The 16,659-nt window shown below is 40.1% G+C and overlaps 1 protein-coding gene across 1 annotated transcript in view; it reads right to left on the bottom strand.

Annotated features, from left to right (window-relative positions):
* CCDC148 (coiled-coil domain containing 148) overlaps positions 1-16,659 on the bottom strand; it is a 2,032,828-nt gene that overhangs the window by 963,742 nt on the left and 1,052,427 nt on the right. Inside the window, exon 9 of the mRNA XM_044073632.1 lies at positions 4,958-5,096. Within this exon, the coding sequence (XP_043929567.1) occupies positions 4,958-5,096 (139 nt within the window). The remainder of the gene's footprint in view (positions 1-4,957; positions 5,097-16,659) is intronic.

Genomic DNA, 16,659 nt, shown 5'->3' with positions numbered 1-16,659 from the left:
TATAAAAATAAGTGTGGCAGAAGAATACACGTTTACCAAATCTATCCAAGCCTTTTCCATACTTATCAGAAGAAGAGAAAATTCCAGTTATTACAAGTCATATTTATTCAAGGATACCAGAATGTCATTATGTTCCCACTGAAACAAATGGTTTATCTTGGATATCGTTTCAGAAAAAGAAAATTCTTCTAAGGGACTATTAGAAGAAACTTCTACTTATTAAAATTTTGGCACTCAAAATGCCAAGTGCCAATTTGCAATAAAAAAGACCAAAAATACAGGAGAAGAGCGAAACCTGAAGATTGCTCTTCTCCTTAAAACTTCTTTTTGCAGGGGGGAGCAAGCCCCCCCCCCCCCCCCGCATGCACCCATACTCCAAGATCGTCATACCTCACAGAAAAGGGAATATTCTGACAAATGGCATCTTAGACTTAACAAATACAAGTCCAATCTTTCGTCCATTCAGTCTCTGTATTTTTGGGACTAGTTGCAGTGGGTCACGACAATTCACATGGTTACCAGAAGAAACACTCATCAGAATCTGAATCAGTCACCTGTGAAGAGAAAAACAGAAGTTGTTCCCTCAAAATCATTTCCCTTTTCACTATACTGGGAATCTTCACAAAATTAAGAATTCCTTTTTCTTTACCCAGTAAAACTAGAATGAGGGGTCAAGAGCTTGAAATAATCCCTAAAATCAGACGAATAAGTAATTTCTTTCTAAAGTAACTAAAGATAAATATTTAACTTTCTGGTACCTTTTCTATAGAAACAGACCGACTGTCAGACAGATAATCCGGGGAAACAAGCATTCCAGTCTGGTAACATACAGCTGCATTTCTCACTCCTTCCTCAGAGACCAACAAGGGGGGGTTCACCCATGCTTGCCAAGGGCACTCCAAGAAACACAGAGGATATATCTAACCCCAGAGTTCATGGTGGCCGAAGGGACTACACCAGAGGAAACAAAGGTAGAAGATGAATGGGGTTCTGAGGAACCAGAAATGGCCACAGCAAAGTTAACCATCTGTGGTTGAGAACCGAGGAACCATTAAGTTGTTCCATGGTAAAGCCCAAAATGAAGCCTGAAGGTCAGGTAACACTGATAGCAACAGTCAGTAAAAATGGTAAGTAATAAAAAAAATAGTGTTTTCCACTTAAATACACTGTAAAAAGCACAACTTACACTTTATTTATTTATTGACATTTGCTTACTGGAAAAGTCTGACTGGGTAATATAATACCCATTTTCTGCAGAGGCCTAGGGAGAAAAGATCCAGAGATTTAAATAACATCAAATAAAACACTAGTACAAATGCAATTTACAAAAGTATAAATACATATATCCATACATACAGTTTGGTAGTGGAATACATAGGATGCAATAAAGTATGAGGAGACACCAGTGATGTAAAAATAAAAAGAAATAAGTAATCACTATATACCAAAATATTTGAAGTATTGATCACTATACTAAGAAATCTTCTTCTTCTTCTTTCGGCTTTTCCCGGTTAGGGGTCGCCACAGCGGATCACCTTGTCTGCACATTGAATGGCAGTGGAGTTTTACAGTGTCGAGTTGCCAGCCCGGCGCCCAACCTTCCACAGAAGGCACACTCACACGCACACCTAGGGCCAATTTAGAGTGTCCAATCCACCTGCAGCATGTCTTTGGGATGTGGGAAGAAACCGGAGCACCCGGAGGAAACCCACGCGACCACAGGGAGGACATGCAGACTCCGCACAGAAGGCACCCCAGCCGAGGATCGAACCGGAGAACCTCTTGCTGTGAGGCGGCAATGTTAACCACTGCACCACCGTGGCCGCCCGATTACTATACTAAGAAATAAAAATAAAAAATACAAATCCACCTTAAGAGTGGGGAAAGGGTAGGTACTGAAAGGTTAAAGAAAGATATTATGAGAGGTTAAGTTAGAATGTAAGGTACTTTTTAATATAGATTTTACAGATGAGGTGCATGGGCAAAGCCATGAGTTAGTGAGAAATTATTTGCGATGACGGAGGCTAGATATAGTTCTGACTGAATTTGGGATAGAGTACCATAGTTTGAATATGAAGTGTGTTAAAGCTCATACACATACAAGCAGCAGATTACAAATCTAACTGGAACGTCATAGTGATAAAACACAGAGGAGATCAAGAAATAAGAACAGAAAAGAATTTTGGATGCAGAGAATAGCAACAACAGTACAGAATATTATAGTTATAAAGTAGCACAAAGTATTCTAAAAAATAAGCTAGCACATGAATGGAGAAAGGAAATTTTACCAATAGGTATGACTGCAAGGTACAGAGAATATGTAAGAGGGAGCAAGAATATTTTTGAAAAAATTACGAGAGGAACTAAGGTATTGGAAGCAAATAACTAAGGGGGGGAGGTAATAGAGTCGGATGAGGCCAAGCAGACATTTGGACTCCAAGTAAGAAACTGCCTTACTTATTCAGGATTGATAACAGAGTATAGGCAAAAAGAAAGGGATAGGAATGCTAACTGAAAGACAATCTCTATTTGAGTTTTTAGTTGAATCTGGAGCAGAAGCTGCTATTGAAATTGGGACAATTAGTAGGATGTGTAAAATACTGCATGATAACTAAAAAAAAAAAAAACAATCAGAAGAGGTTAGAAAGAATTAGCAAGAGAGACTGGAAAGACAGCATACAAAGGAACAGTTGGAAGACATCTGTATGGCTCCAGAGTATGCAACAAAGTCTAGAAGGTTTAAGCTTTTTGCATGGAAAAGTTTGCATAAGTATTTTATACCCCAAGCAGACACAGAATTTTTACTCGGCAATTATTTGAGCTGAGATGGGAGAGAACATGTAATTGGGAACATATTTTTCAGGAATGTAATGAGCTGACAGATCTTAAAACTTCTCTACGGAGTACTTTGTCAAAATACTGGGGAAGCAAAGAATTCTAACAAAGTAAATAATCCTTTTGAGCTAGAATATAGGGCCTGAACTGCCTAAACATAGAAAGACCTCCCTAAGTTTAATACTACTGGTTGCCAAAAAAGCAATTACTAGAAATGGAAATCAAAATCAAAACCAACCATAAATGCAGTACTGAATATTGTAAGTGAAATAAAAATCTGAGGTGGGATCTTTGGAAAAGAGAAACAGCCATTCCTCTCAACCATACTGAATTTCTCGTTTTTTTACCGGTTTTGAGGTTCAAATAATGGGGTGCCACGATTCCCAAGTGACACCCTTTAATTTCTGATTTTCCCAGCTTTTTATTTAAACTTCGGCCTTTTGACCTGATGTCATCGTGTGCGCGATGATGTCAGCTCCATGAACAGCCTGCCAGCCTGTCGTAATTGGGCTTAAGTGTAACCTGCGAGTATTTCTAGCTGCTTCAGGTAAGGACGTTTTCTTCCATGAGCTGCAAGGGGTCTCCGGGAATATTGGTGTTTGGTTCGTTATTATTTTTTTATACTGATATTCAGCTTTGGTTCGTGAGCTGCAAGGGAATGGTTCTGCTGCAAGGGGTCTCCTCCAGGAATGTTGCTGCTTGATTCGCTGTTATTATTTTTGTATACTGATATTCAACTCGGTTTGTGAATTGAATGGTCCTGCTTGGTTTGTTGTAACTATTTTATATTCAGCTTGGTCTCCGGGAACGTTACATGGAAGCTACTTGCTTGGTTCATTGTTATTATTTTTATATTGATATTCAGTTTGGCTTGGCTGATGACCTGAATGGTTCTGCTTCATTTATTATTTTATATTCAACAATTTCAGCTTGGTTTCCGGGAATGTTACAGGGAAGCTGCTTGCTTGGTTGGTTAATTTATATTCAGCTTAGATGGTTATTATTATATCTTCAGCTTGGTCTCCGGGAACGTTACAAGGAAGCTGCTTCATTATATTATACTGATATTCAGCTTAGCTTGGTTCGTGAGCTGAATGGTTTTGCTTGGTTTATTATTATTATTTTATATTCAGCAAGTTCATCTTGGTCTCTGGGAACGTTACAGAGAAGCTGCTTCATGTGTGTGTGTGTGTGTGTGTGTGTGTGTGTGTGTGTGTGTGTGTGTGTGTGTGTGTGTGTGTGTGTGTGTGTGCGTGTATGTGCGCGCATGCGTGCATGTAAAATGCCCCAGTTAAATATACCTGGTGGCTAGAGTTAGTTACTCAGGCTCAAACCCTTTACCTTGGGTACAGGTAGAAAGAGCCTGAATTCCCTACCCACCACCACTTGTGATAACTGTCCAGATTTTTGCCTTATATTTTTGTTCTCTTCTGATCCCCTGTTCCTTGTTAATGTGAGCAGGGTAGCTGGCTGGCTAACCTAGCAATGCATACGTCACCTTCACGTCATCTCTGACAATGCAAATAAAAGCACCTATAGCACCAGTAACGCAGCATTCAGAAACAAAGAACTTAGCTGGTAGTTAGGCTGAGGACAATTTTATTATCAGAAAAAAAAACATTCCTCATTTCTGCTTTTATCATACAACTGCAACTCTCTTTTAAATCCTCTAAAGAAAGCTCACTGTACTTTCCTGCACTGTGAAACATTGCCAAAACAGTCAAGTCACAAGATTTTAAATGGAAATATAGACACTGGAAACAAACAAATTATGCTCCTAATGTAGTTTTTTTTATCCGTCCTTCCCTAGCCTCAGACAGATCCTAGACCCAATATGTTGAAGAGAGTATGGAAAAGATAAAAATCAGATTAGTATGATAAAGCAGTATTATTGTAGACTTTATATACTTTAATTCTAATAAAAATGATGCAGCTAAACTGACAAAAAGTGCACATTCTTAAAGCTGAAATTTTTACACACACAAAATTGACAGTACATTTTTAATTATATAAACAGTAAAATAGCATACATTATTCTGAAACATATAATTTTCTTTCCTGTATTCTAGCTACTGCATTATTACAGATAAGGAACTTAAATAACATGGGTAAAATCACTGACCAGTTCCTGCCTTGATTTGTGTGGCAGTTGTCTCTGTAACATATCCAAATACAGGGTTCTCCTTTTCTGTAGATCCTTAGGGTACCATTCTAAAATGACTTGGAATATCCACTGGTCCTCTTCTGACCACCCACAGTTCCTGTATGAGAAAATAAATGCTTATTAGTTTTGTTTTCCACTAGATGGAACAGAACAGATGATGATTTCTTGACCACTACAACAATCATGAAAATTCCAGTGCAAAAGACCAAAAATGTACACATACAGTGGATATAAAAAGTTTACACACCCCCTGTTAAAATGCCAGGTTTTTGTGATGTATAAAAAAATGAGACCACAATAAATAATTTCAAAACTTTTCCCACCTTTAATGTGACCTATAACCTGCACAATTCAATTGAAAAACAAACAAATCTGTTAGGGGAAAAATATTTTAAAAAAAAAGTACGATAAGCTGGTTGCCTAAGTGTGCACACCCTTAAAAAATACTTTGTTGAAGTACCTTTTGATTTAATTACAGCATTCGGTCTTCTTGGTTACACACCTGCCATCAATTAAAGAGACTAGGATTAACCCCAAATAAAGTTCAGCTGTCCTAGTAGGATTTTCCTGACATTTACTCAGTTGCCTGCTACAGCAAAAGCCATGGTTCACAGAGAGCTTACAAAGCATCAAAGGGATCTCATTGTTGAAAGATATCAGTCAGGAGAAGGGTACAAAAAATTTCCACAGCATTGGATATACCATGAAACACAGTGAAGACAGTCATCAAAATGTGGAGAAAATATGGGACAACAGTGATGTTACAAATAACTGGATTTTCCTCCAAAATTGATGAAAAGACAAGACAGAAACTGGTCAGGGAGGCTGCCAGGAGACCTACAGCAACACTGAAGCAGCTGCAGGAATTTCTGGCAAGTACTGGTTGTGTACATGTGACAACAATCTCCCGTATTTCCATATTTCAGGGCTATGGGGTAGGGTTGTAAGACAGAAGTCTTTTCTTACACAGAAAAACATCCAGGCCCAGCTAAAATTTGCAAAACAATACATCAAGTCTCCTAAAAGCATGTGGGAAAATGTGTTATGGTCTGATGAGACCAAGGATGAACTTTTTGGCCACAATTCCAAAAGGTACGTTTGGCACAAAAACAACACTTTGCATCACCAAAAGAACACCATCCCCACAGTGAAGCATGGTGGTAGCAGTATCATGCTTTAGTGTTGCTTTTCTTCAGCTGGAACTGGGGCTTTAGTCAAGGTGGAAGGAATTATAAACAGTTCCAAATACCAGTCAGTTTTGGTCCAAAACCTTCAGGTGTCTGCTAGAAAGCTGAAGATGAAGAGGAATTTCACCTTTCAACACGACAATGACCCCAATCATACATCCAAATCAACAAAAGAATTTCTTCACTAGAAGAAAATTTAGTTTTGGAATGGCCCAGCCAGAGCCCAGACCTAAATCCAATAGAGAATCTGTGGGGTGACTAGAAGAGGGCTATGCACAAGAGATGCCCTCACAATTTGACAGATTTGGAGCACTTTTGCAAGGAAGAGTGGGCAAATATTGGCAAGTAAAGATGTATCATGCTGATAGACTTCTACCCAACAAGACTGTATGCTGTAATTAAATCAAAAGGTGCTTCAACAAAGTATTATTTTAAGGGTACGGACACTTATGCAACGAGCTTATTGTACATTTTTTTATATTTTTTCCCCTAACAGATTTGTTTGTTTTTTAATTGAATTGTACAGGTTTATAGGTCACATTAAAAGTGGGAAAAGTTTTGAAATAATATATTGTGGTGTCATTTTTTTATATCACAAAAACCTGGCATTTTAACAGGGGTGTGTAAACCTTTTATATCCACTGTACCTTTGTGTCTGCATGTAAACGTATATTAAAAAAATCTATATGTATATGCATAGTAACATCTTGTGTACGAAGAAAAGCTAGAATATACCTTTAATGGTGTGTTGTGTACAGAAGAAAGCAGAATTTTCTTCATCAGCATCATCAACGTCCCTTTCTTTCTCCATTTTTTACATGGGGACGGGTGTCCCATCAACTGGCGGCACCTCCCTTGATTCAATGCCACTCTCCTACCCTCTTTGACAGACACCCCCGACTATCACAGGTTTTCTGTCATGCAATCTATCCATCCTTTGTATTTTTGGATGTCAGCATCTTGTTCTTTCTTGCCTTTTTCTAGTCTAATGTAGAATGTGACTATAAAATGGGTAAAGGGACTTGTGTTTCTAACAGTTCTCACATTAATTCAGTCAGACAATCAGCCATGTTAGTTAGATAATAAGCTTCCACTGAAAATGGGTCTCTGACCCAGTGGACTTTCCCGGTCAACAAATGTTAATAAATAAATAAATAAATGCATATTTTGTATGGTATGAAAACAAGTTGTCTCTTCAGAGAAAACCAGGAAAAATGTTCAAGAAAAGGTTCAGGTTGGGGTAAAGCAGGGGCTTTAAGCAAAGGTCTAAGATTCGTGGAGGTCATCAACTCAATCAGGGCTAATTGTGGATGTGACATTTAACCAACTCAACTGAACACTTTTTTTTGTTGTTGTAGAGACTGTGTTTTAGGCCAAGCAGTGTCTGCAGCTATAGTTTAGTATTTGAACAACCTCTCAGTGGAGAGGCGGCTTTAAACTATGTGACATGTACTAAAATGTTTTGTGTGAAGGATTCTAGCTTGACAGGGTTTTGCTTCCAGTTTTGAGTGGTTTGTCTGTGTGACCTGAATGGTTTATATGTATACAATGTATAATGAGATATAAATGTTTACACACACATATGTATGCACATGTACATATGTATGCATTTACATACAAATATGGGTCCCTACAAATACAGCAAATGTTATAAGAATGAGTCCAGAAACAAGAAAATCCAGAATGTTGAATAGTATGAACCTTCATTGTGCAGGATTGCAGAACACTGGAGATTGGGGTTTTGTTCCCTTCCCCACTGTAGAGTGATCTTGGAGTTGGCATATAAAATTAGCAGGGGGTGTTGCTGGGCTTGCCCCCTAAAAAAGCAAGTGTTGTGATTATCCCATTTCATTTGAGCTTCCCGATTTTTGATCTTTCCAACTTGATCTTGTGTGGTTCACTCTTTTGAGCCTTCACTCTTATAAAATGTATATATAGGTCTACTACCATTAACTGAAATTACATGGACCTGAAATCCAAAATCCTGAGACGACTCTACCGAAATGTTAATAAACTGAAGCAAGGAACCACCGATAATTTTAACGAGAAACTATCCACTTGGCCACCAGGACACAAAACAACAAAAGCCAATTAAACTCATCCAAATGAGAGGCTTCGCCCCCACCCCACACACACGCGCACGCCCCAACAAAATATACCAACTACGAGATTGCACTGTACTGGGGAAAAAGGCAAAGTTCACCCCGGTGGCTAAGTGGACAGTTTCCCTGTTAAAATTATCAGCGGTTTGTTGCTTCGGTTTATTAACATTTTGGAGGAGTCATCTTGGGATTATGGATTTCGGGTAAGTATAATTTCAGTTAATTGTAGTAGACCCATATATATATATATATATATATATATATATATATGTATGTATATATATATATATATATATATATATATATATATATATATATATATATATATATATATATATATATATATATATATATATATATATATATATATATATATATATATATATATATATGTATGTATATATATATATGTATATATATATATATATATATATATATATATCAAAAACACACACACACATATATATGGTTTACAATCACAATCTTAAAGCTCACAATCTTCAAGATCATAGTCCTGAGGCTATAATACCTAAAATTCTGAACACCACAATGTCTAAACATCTTGAATACAGAATCCCCCTACCAGTGTGGACCCTGAAGTGAGTTCTAACATGGGTCCTGCAGGGGTATGTGAACCCAGCAATGACTGCCAACATGGGTCCTGCATGGGAGCAAATGCAGGAGTCTTCAGCACTTTGGTCTTTCAATATCATGATCTCATGATTATTATTTTCAAGATTCTGAATATCTATACATAAATAAAAAAAACACAGTGGGGTTATGAGAGATCCATTTCCCCATGTGGGTCTCTACCCCCATAAAAAAACATTTTTTTTGTACTGGTTTTCAACTGTTCACTCCACTGATGTTATTTTTCAGTGGAATATACAATATGTTTTGTCTTCTCAACAAAAGAGAATATAATTGTGTGTATGTCCAGAAATCCAGATATGTACCCTACCTGCCTATATGCATATATGTGGACAGCTGCATATAACAATGCATAACATTAGATATACGCATGTGCACACACATACACAGACACACACACATGTATTACCTAGATATATATATATATATATATAGAGATATAAGTATACATATGCATACACAAAAAGGATATCTTACATGTTGCTGAAATTTTAAAGGATGGAACTTAAAATGTTGAATGAACAATATCAGAAGTCAGAACTGCATCTTTTGCTGAATGAGTTTCAGGAGTTTTTGTTATTAATAGTGATAATCAGTACCAAATGATGTCTGTTGTCCAGGAAAAAGATGGGCATATGTCATGTGCTAGCAAAGCAGTAGTGGTATATTGCAGCTAATAAACAGCATTATTATCTAGGTGTGGATCAGAAAACAGCAAACAACAAAAGAGAATTTGCAGACTGTTAATTAGAGAATATGTGGGATCCCTATTTGTGCACCATAATGTTTCATCTGTGTCCATTTTCATTCTTGCTCAACAATTGGGTTCAGATCCAACTCGGCCCTTTTTTACAGCTCATGGCCACTAGAAAACTCTAGAGCTCCTCCCTTACCCATGATGCTCTACCCCTTAACATACCTCAGATCTTGTTTGCTGGCTTACAGTATCAAAAGAAATATTAGCACCCTAGTAATAGACACCAGTATCTGGAGCTCAACATAAGGAACAGTGGTTCCCTTATAAGCTCTCACTCTTCCAGAAGTCATTAGTTAAAAGGTTGGAGGTTGGTGGGAGGGGAATTGGGGAAGAATGAAAATGGACAAACACAGATGGAATGTTATGGTGAGTACATAACTTAGTTATCTGATGTTGTGAATTTTCATTAATTCCTCAACAACTGGAACAGAGTCCCCATTTACCTGAAATCATAGGATGTGTTCCCAGGGGTGTCTGGTTCAAGCAGACACTAAAATCAGTACCTATTGCCCCTGTCCAAGAGGGACACAGGTGGAACCCCCAGAGTGAATTTCCAGTTACCCATCCAATCTTCCAAATTACACTTAAATAGGGCCAATGAGGGGCTTTGTTTAACATGAATAGGAAGCTTGTTCCAAAGGTGGGGCAACTTCTGTAAGACAAATCTTTCTCTCCAGCAAGTTCTGCTGATGTCACACACCAGGTTAAGGTCCTGTGAGTGAGTGACCCATGTGCCATTTGACTTGTGAATGTGCAGCATTTCCATTGAAGGTGGGTCAGATATTGCTGTATATGCAAGGCACAGGTCACCTCTGAAAAGTCTGCATGACACAGAGTAATGTTACAATGATTTCAGTCTGTCTGCATAAGACAGATCTTGAAGATCCTGAATTTTCTTTGTAAGGCAAAGGAAACTTTGTGGTCTCTCCAACTGCTGCAGGTGTTTGGAAAGGAACATACCAAAGAAAGAGTTGCACTCTATTATTGGCCTGATGAGGGAAGAGTGCAGAGGGGTTATAACCTCTTTTTTTCTGGTGGCAATGCCCTTACTTATGAGATGAACAATATAAAATGCCCTTCTTACCACTGTGGAGAAATGGTGATTGAAGTTAAGTTTGCTGTCAACCCGTGTGCCCAAATCTCTCACCACTGACTGTGTGCTTAGGGGGTATTGCTATTGATGTGGTAGTTTGTAGGAACATCACCCTTGCCAAAGGGGATGATAATGCATTTTTTGCATTATGTTTAAGACCATGACTTTGGCACCACTCATTAGTTTCCGTAAAACCTTCTTGAAGGATGTTGACATCTCTAGGGGTTTCAATGATCACTCTCAGTTTGCAGTCATCAGCAAACTTTGTCAGCCACAGTCCTTTAATTTTAGCATGTACTTCAGAGAAGTAGATTCAGAGCAGTAGGGATCCCAGAATCAATCCCTGAGGAACACCACTGGTTAGGGGTATGCTGGAGGAGGTGGACTTCGTATTTTTACCATACGAGTTCTAACAATAAGCGGGTTTGCAACCCACCTGACAATATATGGGTTGATATCCAGCTGGGTGAGTTTATCAATGATGCCTGAGTAAGAGATTGTGTCAAAGGCCTTGGCTAAGTCTGGGTAAGCCGTATGCACAGATTTCCCTTCGTCCAGGGTTTGGTGAGTGTCTCGAAGAAGTCCATGTTTCACAGGCATGACCTTCACTTGACAAAGCCAAACTGGGTGGGGTCGTGTGTTTGGAGATTTCCTGAATCTTTGTTAATAAGGTCATTGATGATTCATTCCATGGCCTTGCAGATAAGACTGGTCAGGCTAATGGGTCTATAGTTCCTGGGGTCCGTGGATGCACCCCCTTTTTGCAAAGGGATGATGGTAGCTGTTTTCCATTCCAATGGGATGAAGCCAGTGATTAGGCTGTGATTGAAAAGCAAGCACAATGATGATGATGCCAATTCCTGTTTTAACCCATGTAGAACACAGCCCAGGATATTGTCTGGTTCCATAGAGGCTGTATTTTTGGCCTTGAAGAGGGCGTTTAAGACCTGCTCCTTAGAGATACTAGGTGGTGGACAGGTGTTAGGGATGTTTTGGGGTATACGTGGTGGGGACAGGGGAGTGAAGTTTTCACTGAACCTGTCGGCCAGTAGGTTTGCTATCTCCACAGGTTCTGTGTATGTATTACCATTAACTATGAGTTCAGCACAAATCTGGGCCTTACCTTTGAGGTTACGGATGTGACTAAAGAACACCTTGTGGTTATCCTTAGTTAGGGAAGCTAATTTGGATTCGTAGTTAGCTTTGGAGGACTTCAGTAGGAGTCTTATTTGCTTGTTTAAGTTGAATAGGCAGTGTTTCCAGTTTTAAGATTGTTTCTTCCTACTCTTAGACAGCAATTTCTTTCTCCTATTGTAATACCTATTAATGACAGTTGTCAACCTGCCTTGAAGATCTTACTTTGGTTCTATCAGGTGTGGCAGAGTCAATACAACTGTACAGTCGCTCGTATAAATCATCAGTGTATAACTCAACATAGGCGTCTGTTTCATCAGTGGGGAAGGGGTATGAAGCTACTTATGCTGTCACATAAGAGGTTGTAATTAGCCTTGGAGAAGTTTTTTAGTATAGTTCTTGCTAAGGGAGGGGGGGTCTTGTGTTATAGTTACTTCTAGTGAGACTGATTTGTGGTCAGATCTCACAAGGGATCGCCACACACTGGGGGTGGTGCAGCGGGCATGTGTCAGCCAGCTGGTCCAGGGCATTGGCGTTAACGAAGTCCGGGAACATTTGGGCAAGTCAGTTAGAACACATATAATTTACCCAGTCAATGGATAGGTAATTAAACTCACCCAAAAACAGGGTGTTTGGTTGTATCTTGAGTGTCTCAAGTAGATCTAAGTAGGCTGAGTGGATGTCCTGATTCATGGAGGGGGTCCTGTAGCTGTCAATGACCTGAAGAGGGGTCTTACCTACAGTCAATTGCACCTGAGATAATTCCCAGGAGGACTCTAAGGAAGGATATTCCTGAGCACAAATGAGCCAAAGGCTGCTCTTCCCCTTGAGAGCCGGATCCAACCAACTTGTAATGAGTTATAAAGGTATGAGGATTTACCCAAGTTGCAGCCACACAGATATTGTCCATGAAAGCTTTGGATAAAAATACTGATGATGTTGCCATAGTCCTGGCTGAATGGGCTGTTGAAGGTTTTGTTAAGGAAAGGCTCAATTTGTTATAGACAAAGGATGTACAATCAGGCAGCCATCTCACTAAAGTTACTTTCGTAACTGGCTTGCCCAATCTGGGATCCACAAAGGAGACAAATAATTGATCTGCTTTTCTGAAGTCATTTGTTTTATGTAAGTAAAAACATAATTGTCTATGAACATCCAGTAAGTGTAACATGTATTCACCTTTATTTGTAAAATTTGCAAATAAAACTGGCAGATTAATGGATTGGTTGATGTTGGATTCTGACACCACCTTAGGAAGCAATGGTTAATAAAGCTACCCTATCCCTATGAAATATTAAGTAAGGAGGTTTAGAGGACAATGCTTCAAGTTCTGACAGTCTTCTAGCCAAGGTGATGGCTACCAAAAATATAGTTTTCCAGGTCAAAAACTTTAGTTCACACTTTGATGCTGGTTAAAAGGGAGAGTGAATTAAGGCCTGTAATACCAAATTTAAGTGCCATGGTGGAGTTGGAGTCTTATAAAGCGGTCTCAAAAGAAGGGTACCTTTCAAAAAGGCTTTAGAAAGTTTTGATGAAGCCAAGTAGGAGTTTTCAATCCCTATATGAAAATTAGAGATGGCAGCTAGTTGTACTTTAATAGATGTGGAAGGGGCTCCTTCACTGAAAATTGTTGCTAAAAATCAAGGACACTTAGTACTTTTGCTGAAAAAGGGTCAGTACATCTCTGCTGTGTCCAAAAAACAAATATTTTCCATTTACTAATGTAAAGTGTTCTTGTGGAAGCTTTGTGGGAAAACAAAAGTATATGACAAACAGGTGAAGAGAGAGTATGCTGTCTGGCTATAAATAGAAGTGGAGAAACCATGCGGGTCAGTTTTAGGTTGGAGATATCCAGGTAAATCATGTCTGTTGGGTGAGACAGAAGGTCTGAAATTGGATCTAGAGTCCGAGGAGAGTAGACTAGATGAGGCCAAAGAAAGGAGAAACAAATTTGTCAAGGCCAGTAAGGGTCAATGAGGATGACTGAGTTTGCTCTTCAACCAAATGTTTTCTGTAGAAATTTGGGGAATAAGGGGGTTGGAGGATACACATAGCAGAGACCAGGGGGCCATTTGTGTAGTAGAGCATCTCTCTGTGCTTCCCCTGGTGGGAGTGACCAGGGCAAAGAGCCTGTTGCACTTGTGTAGGGGAGATACAAACAGGTCACAGCATGGATGGCACCAATGGTGAAAAAATCATTACTGTCACTTTCTTGTTGAGACCACTCGTGAGGTAGTAGAATAGACCTGCTCAACTTCTCTGTTATCGCAGTGGATTTCTCCAGAATGTGTATTGCTATCAGAAAATGGTTGGATGAGATCACCCATTGCCAAACTCTGACAGCTTCTTGACACAAAAGGTAAGATATGGTTCGTTCTTGTTTGTTGATGTAGCAAATCATGGACATATTTCCTGTCTGAATCTCAGCTGTCCCATAAAGGAGAATCTCGGAAAGCCTGCAATGCTAAGAGCACTGCTGTCATTTTCAGGACACTAATATGCATGTTGGCCTCTTCGGGGGACCATGTGCCTTGGACTTTTTTCCCCAGGAACTGTCCCCCCCAACACCCAATTTGGGAAGTCACTATAGCCTTGGTATGAGCAAGAATGAAGGGATCTGAATGGATCCACCAGCAGAGGTATCTTTTGCATAATTAGGTAATTCTTGTCTGAGTGGGTATACACTGTTGAAGAATAGACCACCAAGTCGCTAAAATCCATTGAAGAATTCTCATATGATACCTTGCTAGGGAAACTAGAACTACCACCGCAGACATTGATCCCAAGGCTTGTAGCATCAATTGGGATAAAACTGAGGAATTTTGAATTATCTTTCTGACCTGGAATTGGATAGTCTGTACTCTTGGGAGAGGGGGGAGGTTCTCATGAATACTGTGTTGTAAAATGCTCCTATGAACTCCAATGTCTCAGATGGTTCTAACTCAGATTTGTTGAAATTTACAGTAATCCCCAGAAGGGAGCAAGTCTGGATCACCTGGTCTCAAGCACTTATCAGTACATGCCTGGTCAGTGCAGTTATGAGCCAGTTGTCCAAGTAAGGAAATGCTCAGAAACCCTGCAGTCTCAAGTAAGCTGCTACTACTGCCATGCATTTGGTGAACACCCTGGGGGCTGTGGTGAGGCCAAAGGGCTGTGTTCTGAACCAGTAATGACTGGCTCCCAGCCGGACGCCTAAGTACTTTTTGGATTTTCTGTTCATTTTTATGTGACAGTACACATCCTGAAGGTCTAGTGAGCACATCCACTCATCCTTGCACAGAAAAGGCAGAATGAACTGAACCATGACCATTTGAAACTCAGTGTGCTGAACTGATCTGTTCAGACTGTCGAGATCCAAAATCGGTCTCCAGTCCCCTGTTTTCTTTGGCACTATCTATCTGGCCTGGTGGGACCTCTTGGAAGACTCTTTCTAGCAGATTTTCTATTTCTATTGCTGCTGATTTCCACTGACTAGGTGGAATATCAGAAATTTTGCATACAGGTGGAGGTCATAGGGAAAAGGGAATTATATAACCTATGGAAATAATTCTCTGCACCCACGTATCTTCTGCAAGGTCTAGCCGGGCTCTCTGGTGCAGGGATAAATGACCCCCAACTGTCTCCAGAGGTGGACAATTGGGCCCCCATTCAGGAGCGCTGGTAGGGTCTGCTAGAGAAAGAATCTCAGACCCTTGTTATGCGGGCCTCCTGTGCTACAAGGGTGACATTTTCCATTCAAGCCCCCCCCCCCCCGCCCCTGGGGAGTGCATCTCCATGGGGATCTTGTAAAGGACCCTGGGACTTTTTGAATCACATTTTTTGACCTCCTCATTGATTCCTTGAAGAAGTCCTATGAGGGGTCCAAAACTGTACTCCCACTGCAGAGAGGGTCTTCCCATTTTGCTAGCACCTGGACAGCGTGTCCTTTACCTTAGGGCTGAACAAAGAGCTTCCATCAAAAGGTGCACTGACAAAAGAGGACTTGAAGGGTTCCACAAAGTCAGATAAGCACATCCAGGCATGCCTACTAACAGAAATACCAGAACCTGTCACCCTTGAGGTACCTTTAGCTGCATGTGGAATGAGCCTCATGAATGAATTAGCAATCAACTGTAGGGTAGAAAACTGTGAGAACACAGCCGTCTGAGCCTCAGAAGTACTGGTCCTGGTGAGGGATTTCAAGAGTTTCTTAATCAAATCCCTCTGCAATCTAGTGAAGTGTGCCAAATAATTCCGTGATCTGATTGCTAATGTCGCTGAAGCATAAACACACTTCTCAAATCTGTCCAGTGTCCTTGACTCTATCTTAGGGGCATGGGCAGAAGAACTCTGTTCTACGAGTTCCTTCTTGGCGGCTGCCACCATGACCATGGCATCTACCGGTCCTCCCTTGCTCCAAAACTCCCTTCCTTTAGGTGGTGCCAAAATCCAGTCTGGTCTCTTGGGGATTGACTTACCTGTGTCTGGTTCCTTCCACATCTGTCTAGAGATCAAGTCAATGAGCTCAGTGGAGGATGGAGTCATCTAGGAGGTAGATGAGTCATACCCAAAGGTTTCCAGGAATACTAGTTCAACTTGGGAAAGGTTATCATAGACCAACCACCCCTCTGCTTAAGGATCTTTAGGATGTATTCAAAGGAGACGTCATCAGGTGGTGATCTTGGGGGCCCTTCCCACTCATCAAAATCGGTATCTTCAGCGATCAACTTCTGAGGGGAGTCCAAGTGCCTCCTCTT

This window comes from Protopterus annectens, chromosome 6.part0 (assembly GCF_019279795.1).
Source record: "Protopterus annectens isolate FY-2018-M chromosome 6.part0, PAN1.0, whole genome shotgun sequence".
In the NCBI taxonomy this organism is placed as follows: Eukaryota; Metazoa; Chordata; order Ceratodontiformes; family Protopteridae; genus Protopterus; species Protopterus annectens.
Note: the sequence above shows the minus strand (reverse complement) of the source record. Positions and strands in the feature narration are given on the sequence as shown.